We start from the raw sequence: 8,091 nt of genomic DNA, 5'->3' as shown, positions 1-8,091 counted from the left end.
AGTCTCAAGTCTTCTTTAATTATGTCGAGTCGAGTCGCAAGTCATCAAATTTGGGACTCGAGTCCGAGTCGAGTCTCGAGTCAAGTGACTCGAGTCCACACCCCTGGGTTGAGGTAATGTCACCTTTGGTAAAAATAGACACCTTTAGTACAAACGAGACCATAAGACAAGACCCACATCCATAAGACTGAGCTTTGAGAGCCAGTTTAAGCCACATTTATGTGGTTTTGAGAGCTCTCAAGTGCACATGATCAAGAATTCAACTCTGTTAAGAACCAGCAAACATTATCTTTGCGTGGGTGGATAAAATGTTTGCAACAAATCCTATTTGGAGGATATTCTTAATATGGCCAGATTTTAGATAAAATAAAGACAAATTTTTACTAACGTGTTTTTGTAGCACTGTTGTTCATCAAGGTCATATTTGGGCAAGCAAAAGCTACACTTAAGAATTTAGGAGGAGGACGAGGTGCAGCAGTCAGATATTGTGCAGAAAAACAAGACAACATAAAATCACCTATATTATGAAAATTATACATTTGGTGGTGGCATAGTCAAATATATTTTAATCTCTCCGTACAAAAACTTCTCAATGTCCTGCTTATGTAGCCTCTGGTTTGGATGTGATCTCCCACTGTTGATGGTTAAACGTACTTGAGTTTGCCTGGTAACTGCACAAATTGTTATCAGCTGTATGCTGTCACCACCCCATCAGAAAGCTCAGAAAGTGAAGTCTTTCTTGAATGGATCCGTTAAAGATCAGCTACAGCAGTCACAAGTGTCTCATTTAAGGACCCCATGCATTCAGCCTTGTGGTTTTTAGTCCACGTCTATTAGTTTTGAGATCATGTGTATCTGCTAAAACCTGTCCGATAAAACACTTGCTCTTTCCTAATTCCACCAACCACTCATTAGCCATAGCAAACTGTGGTTTAGTGGTGTGTCTGATGCTTGCCTACTTCCTTCTTGGAAGACCAGAACACCTCTTGAAGTCAGAATTCTCACTTGCATACTTTTGCGGAAATCCCACAACTTCTCAGCAACCAAGTATGTGGCTAATGATAAACACAAGTCAAAATTCCTCTATTACGTGTCCGATGCCTAAATATACAGTAGATATCCTATTATATAGTAGATGAAAAACAGTATGTCAAATGAGAAGTATGTATGTATTCGTAGTGTTCATGAAACAGTAGACGAAGTGTACCGGGATGACCTGCTACTGATGATTCTGAAGTGCACATCTGATGGACACTTCTCTATCCCATGAGGTCAAGGGAGAGGACTTGTGAATGGCAGTGAAAGGTCACATGACAAAGCCAACATGGCGTCCTCTGCAATCTGCTACTTTGTTGACCGTTCTTTTTTATGTCGTCCTCCTTCCTCACGATACAATGTCCCAATTCTGACTTCAAACGGAACGCAGATTTTAAACTAAAACTATTAGTTATTTAACTAAATGAAATGCTCCAACACAGGGATGTTGTGCTTCTCAAGTCATATATTGGGGTCTTTAAGATCTTTCTTATTTGGAGCTTTCAAAGACTTCCAAAATGGTCACACTTGTTGACAAGAAAGACATCTCCCAACCACACAATTGTCACAAATTGTTGCTGAAGATTTCCAGCTTGACACCTTTATCTCACTATCTACTCTCTCTCATCTGTTACTTCAGCGTACAATGACTCTCTGCAGGAGGCGAACAAGCCCTGTCCCGATGGTATGTACTTTGAGCAAGACGATGTTGAGGAGAAGAAGGCTTGCCAGTTCAAGAGAAGTGAGCTACGACAGTGCTCTGGACTGGCTGATAGCAATTTTGGTTATTCCGAGGGTCAGCCATGCATCCTAGTCAAGATGAATCGAGTGAGTCACTGTTTTTACGCTCTTCCCAGTCAAAGTTAGCTGTTAGCTTATGTTCTTCAGACAAATTGAGCCACAGTGCTTATGCAAGGACGCAAAACTTCCAATCCGGCATGCATTGTGCTCCAGTTGCATCTTAGAAATTTAACTTGTTTTTAAATTTAGAAGGATGTTTGTTCATTGCATATACTCCTTTGCAGGTGATTGGGCTTAGGCCACGAGGAGACCCACATATCAACTGCATAGTCAAGGTAATTCCCAAATCACACTTTGTGTTACTAGCTTCAGAGTGTTCGATGTCAGGATGAGTGTGACATGATGGAGCGAGTCTGAATTAATTGTGCGTGAGTCTTTCCATCTTGCGTTTTCACACATCTGTTTGTATCTGGTCTCTCTCCACGCTGCCTATAGGGCCAGCAGTTTTAATGGTGGGTAAGATGTTGGGCCCCAGCCCCCCCATTGTTTCTTCAGGGTCCTAGCCTCGGGCCTTTTCCATCTCTTTGCTGCTTCTCTCCTGTACTGCTTTGTCTCTGGTGCTTTTAACTGCCCTCATTCTAGAAATGATGTATACCTTCAGATCCCCGGTCACTGAGAACGTAATGCGTAGTGTCTAGGTAAAATAAATGTAGCGGTGGGTCCTTCCACAACATGGGCACCCCGAAGGCCCCGTTTACTCCTGATATTACCATCTTTTTTCAATTGATTCAATCGAAATATTTCTGTTTACATCTGGCATTCACATGCAAATTGTGGAATGCTCTAAACTATGGATGTGCATCACTGCGTGTTCATTATTAAGCATAGTGAAGAAGCTTCCAGTCTTGGCAAATGTTTTCTTTTAACGCTGACCTAGTGGTCAGATTTATAAAAACCTTTGATGTGATGTAATGGTGGCATGTTGGGTAGTCTTGCATAGCCATACTTCAGACAAGGAGTGTCCAGTCCTGCTACTGGAGGGCCACTTTCCTGCAGGGATTTAGCTCCAGCACACCTGCGTGGATGTTTCTAATGATCCTAAAGACCTTGGTTAGCAGGTTCAGGTGGGTTTATTAGGGCTAGAACTCAACTTGCTGGAAGATGGCCCTCCGTACTCTTAAGAATAATGGTTCCAAGAGGCGGTTTTTGCAGCGATGCCATAGAAGAACCATTTTTGGGTTCCTCATTGAACCTTTCAGTGAACCATTTATTCTTAGTGTGAAGAACATTTTAATGATCTAAAGAACAGATGGAATAGGGGCTTTTGCACCGGAGGAACATTTTCATAGTTCCTACATCTAATGGAGGAAGTTCCCACTTTTTGGCATTTTTGCACCATAGGAACTGGGAACGTCTTTTGGAGGGACTAAATAAGCTCCTACTAAATAAGCTCTCTAACCCAGCGATATAGGAGCTACCATTAATGTAGCTGAACACATGCCATACGAAACACCAACATCCATGTAAAAAGCTGTGTAAACCTACACAGTTCACTCCACAATGGAAAACCGTGATAGATTGACATAAAGTTCATGTCATTTACCTGTCGCCTTTGTCTGCGGCATTGTTTTCTTCTCAGCCATACTATGAATTTGTGCTCTGCGTTTCACCCATCCCAATGCACACACACAGCAGCTGACCCTTGAAGGTATACAGCGGACACAAAGAAGTGCCCTCTGCTCCTTAGGATCTCTGTGTCCTCTGAACTTTAATGCTTTTGCTCTTAAATTATGCTGATGGTTCCTGCTCTTTCAATCTTGCCGTTTCTTACTGAATGAACTTCCACTTATAGAGACCTTGCAATGTTTCAATGGGACTTTCACACATGAAACGATTACATTTCCGTATTAACTTTTCCAGTGATATTACCACATCTGTTGTTCACATAAGCAACAATGTCTGGTGTTTTATACATTTTGATAACACTCCTACAGCATCATCAAAACATCATTAAAGCATGTTGTTTGCAAAAAAAAAGTTTTGCCAGATATCGTTAAACGTACAGTGAATGTACAATAGGCCTCGTTCAAGATGGAAACAAACTATTCAAACATGAATCCTTGTCATTTCTGTGACAATTGTTCGTTAAACCATTTTTGTTTAAAATATTCATAAAATCATTCTTGCTCAGTAATGCATTGAACATGAGCAAATCTGTGGAATTGTGTAATTTGTGCGCAAATTTCTTGTTTGTAAAACCATGCTTGTGTACATTTTTGAAATTGAATTGGAAAAGGGTAATTTGTGTAAATTGTTCTTAAAACCATTCTTGTGTAAAATTCTCACATTAAATTGAATACAAGATTTGAATTTGGCTGTAAAACACCAAGTTAAATTGAGTGCAGCAGTTTACGTAAGAATGGATTAATTAACATTTTACACAAATTAGTCGTGCTTGTGTTTCATGAATGAGGTCCAAAGTCTGCACAATGTGTGTGTATGTCAACTAAATCCAGATGATTAATTACCTCACACACGAGTAAATGACAACTTGTAATGGTGTCAGCTCTTTCAGAACGTTAGTAATTTTACTTATACAAAACCTGAATTATTATAATAGTCGCACCGGTAGTGACGTCATGGCTGTCGCCGGCCAACGAGTTGGTGTTTTTCTATGTATGCTTCAGACACGGGTCACGACGAGGCGTTCCCCATAGCGACCCCTAGAGGACGCAGTGTCTCGTTCCCTACTCAGGGAACCATGGTTACATAAGTAAGCTGAGACGTATTCTTGGAGCATCTTAACTTTATACATGTTAAAAATGTAAGTTCTTAGATTATATTAAATTTTTTTAAAAACTTGTAATCGGACTAGTTACTTTTTTTATTGATTACATATTATTCACACAATAGCAATAAATTATTCATAATTTGATTACCCCCAATTATTCTTTTTCCATCTTTAAATTTTCCCATGCTTTTGTCTTTTAAAGGGGTCCTATTATGCTTTTTCACTTTTTCAACTTTAGTTAGTCTGTAATGTTGCTGTTTGAGCTTAAGAAAAGATCAGCAAAGTTACAAAGTTCAAAGTCCAATTCAAAAGGAAATATTTTATTTAACAGAAAACTCTTTTCAAAAACGCTAACCAATCGCAACACACACTGGCCCAGCTGACCAATCGCAACACACACTGGCCCAGCTAACCAATCGCAACATACACTGGCCCAGCTAACCAATGGCAACACACACTGGCCCAGCTAATTCATGCCAGACTGGGGAGAGAGGTGTTGTAATAATGTAAAATATGTGAAAAATAATGTGTTTTTCGAACAACCTAGTAAGAGCCTGTTCTAGTACACCCCCAAAACAAAATCAAGACTTTGTAAAAGAGCATAATAGGACCCCTTTAAACACACATTAAAATTCACAAATTCAAATTTATTTCTTATTTAGCCTACATGTAATGCAGGAACTTTTTGTGTCAGCCGAACCTCTTTCACCTAATAGATTTACTTGAAGAACCCCCTGAGATTGTAAATCACACGTTTGCATGTTCACGGTTCTCTGATGTTTGTTAATGGTCACATGACATGGAGGTAAACAAATAAAATATTTCATAATTTTAAATGTGTTTTATTTTCATTGTTGTTATTTTAAACTTATTTATTTTCATTTCACATTTTTATGATTTAATTGGTTGCTTTTCATTAAACTCATGAACCCCCTGCAGTTTCTTCACAAACCCCAGTTTAAGAAACTTTGATGTTTATTGCACTTCATGTTGTTAATAACAACAAATAGAACGTTTTCTTTCTCTTTGCGTTTTTATTTCAATATGGTACAAGATTATCCTTTTTTAAATCAATGTGATAAACAAGTTTTGTCAAAAGTAATCTAAAAGTACTCTAACTATATTACCTAAAATGTGTAATGTAATAGATTACGTTAGCAGCTACAGTTTTTGACATGTAATCTGGAATCCGTAACAGACTACAATTTGCATGTAATCTACCCAGCACCAGCATCAAAAATGGAAAACTGCTGGATGCATGCTGTAAATTTACAGCAAAGGCTGTTCGTGTGAAAGCAACTAATGAAACACTGCACTTTTTTTTTTTTTTTTGAGCTTCTGTGCTGATTCTTAATAATTACATTCTTTGAATTTGATTATTAAATCATGAATCATGGTCTCAGACGACTGATGCTTTAAAATGACTGTTTAAAACAGCATCTTTTACTGTTTTTATTATCTTCTTTTTCATTGGACTACACTGTCTGCAAGCATGCATCACTTTGACCTATTCCTAGATACTCAACCATTTCAGAAGCTTACGGCTTACAGCAGATCATCTCATTCGGTTCACTTAATGAAAGATGAACCAGTTATTGAATGCACATTAGGAGTCTTGTAACTGTTCCTGAACTGTGGAAACAGCTTGTTGCTTCCTGCTACTGCTGGATATACGGTATGACTGTGATGGATTCATGCGTTCATATACAGTACATTCATATACAGTAAATCCTGCCAGAAATTTCATTTATAAGAACCTGTTTTCCCTCCTTTCAGTGTGGATTTGTGTATAACCTGCTTTATTCAGATATGTGCGGTCTGTGCATTTGAATGGGGTGCTTATTTTTCTTTGTGTCATCAGTTTGAATGATGTGAGGACAGTCTGTTGCTACTGGCAACTGCACACGAGTCACATGACACGTGTTGTCCGTAAAGTGCAGCAGTGTGACCTCATCCTTTGTCGTGTTTCTCTCCTGATACAGAGAGAAACTCCCCTGCAGATGCAGTATTTCCCCATTGAGGGCAAACTCGACAAGAGTTACTTCCCCTATTATGGCAAGACATTGCATGTGAGTACAATACAGCTAAATCACTGTTTAATTGTAGGGATGCACAATATACCATTGTCAATAAATCGTATAAAATTGTGTGGTGTGTATTAGTTTTAGAATATAGATATATGTATATTTTTATGTATAGAAAATATACAAAGTTCATGTAATTTATATTTTATTTTAATATACTTTGCGTAATTTTACTAATAAATCTATATAATATACAATTATTATATATTAATAAAATGCATAGAAAATATGGGCTATAAAATCATTTAAAGTTACTTTAATGATTTGCATTGGTCTGGTTTGTGTCGTTAATGGTAGAAGATAAAATCAGGGCTTGTTTTTAAGTATTAAGCACAAGTATTTTTGCTGTTTCTGCCGTCTTTGTCTCTTCCCTCCATTAGGCAAACTACGTCCAGCCGGTTGTAGCCGTGAAGCTGCTGCTGGCCGAGGACGACTATAACTCTGAGCTGACCATCGAGTGCAAGGTGGAGGGTTCGGACCTGCTCAACAGCGACGACCGCGACAAGTTCCTGGGCCGCGTCATTTTCCGTGTCAAAGTGTCCAAGTAGCCTAGATCATTCCCCGGAGACGCACGATGTCAGCTCCTCTCACGCAAACCCTTCTCATGTTCATCACGTCCATATCACACACCTCGTCCCCTGTGTGACGTCCTACCAGTTCAGTCAGGGCCTTTACATGTCAAGCGCAGTACAAATGCTCTTTTAGGTTGAAGTTCAAAACTCGTCCTGGATTAAAGTGTAGTTGGATGCACACAGACCTTCACTGGCCCTGCATTACGGACAGGTTGATTCACCCATTTATCATAAAACAAGCCAATGGAAATAAAATGTCAAGGTAAAAACAAGACGCATACTTTCTCCTCCGATGCCTCCTCATACGAGAGAAGCTCTTGTCATCGTGTAGTCAGTATAGGGACCTGTAAATAGATGCATCAACACATCATGTGGATGTGGTCTGCTCCCCTCATAGTACTGTTTAGCCTGCCATGTGTGTGCGTGTGATGTGAAGCCTCTGTGTACATATTTAATGGATTTTAAACACTCTTTTTCTCTGTCATTGCTCTCACGTCGTCTGACTGCTGTAAGAAATCAAGAGTATGAAATTATATAATAGCTGTAATTTAAGATTATTGAGAAATGAAAAAATAAATATATCAATAAATAAAGAGGAGGGGGGGAGGGGGAAACAGCAAAAAACATCTAAATCAAACCTGGTTTGAAACCCGTCCACCATCTGAGGGAAAGGATTTTTTTAAACCTCTGCAGAAACTGTGCTTTGTGCAGATGCCTTACGATCTGTAGGAGTTCAAAAATCTTGAAATAAAAGTGATTTTAAACAAAGATTTGTTTGGAGTGTGTGGAGTGCTTTCTTCATAGATCATCTGAATAGACATGTGAAAGTTATTAAACTTCATAACACCACTTAATTTAAAATAATCCT

General features: G+C 38.8%; 1 protein-coding gene across 1 annotated transcript in view; it reads left to right on the top strand.

The window, feature by feature from the left end:
- The window catches only part of LOC107744025 (sodium/potassium-transporting ATPase subunit beta-3-like), a 31,597-nt gene extending 23,801 nt beyond the window's left edge, over positions 1-7,796 (top strand). The window contains exons 4-7 of the mRNA XM_016557484.1: positions 1,676-1,863; positions 2,061-2,111; positions 6,550-6,636; positions 7,032-7,796. Of these exons, the coding sequence (XP_016412970.1) occupies positions 1,676-1,863; positions 2,061-2,111; positions 6,550-6,636; positions 7,032-7,199 (494 nt within the window). The 3' untranslated portion in view covers positions 7,200-7,796. The remainder of the gene's footprint in view (positions 1-1,675; positions 1,864-2,060; positions 2,112-6,549; positions 6,637-7,031) is intronic.
- Positions 7,797-8,091: the final 295 nt, after the last annotated feature.

Source organism: Sinocyclocheilus rhinocerous, unplaced genomic scaffold (assembly GCF_001515625.1).
Source record: "Sinocyclocheilus rhinocerous isolate Xijiao unplaced genomic scaffold, SAMN03320098_v1.1 scaffold407, whole genome shotgun sequence".
In the NCBI taxonomy this organism is placed as follows: domain Eukaryota; kingdom Metazoa; phylum Chordata; class Actinopteri; order Cypriniformes; family Cyprinidae; genus Sinocyclocheilus; species Sinocyclocheilus rhinocerous.
This window is presented reverse-complemented; position numbering and strand designations above follow the sequence as displayed.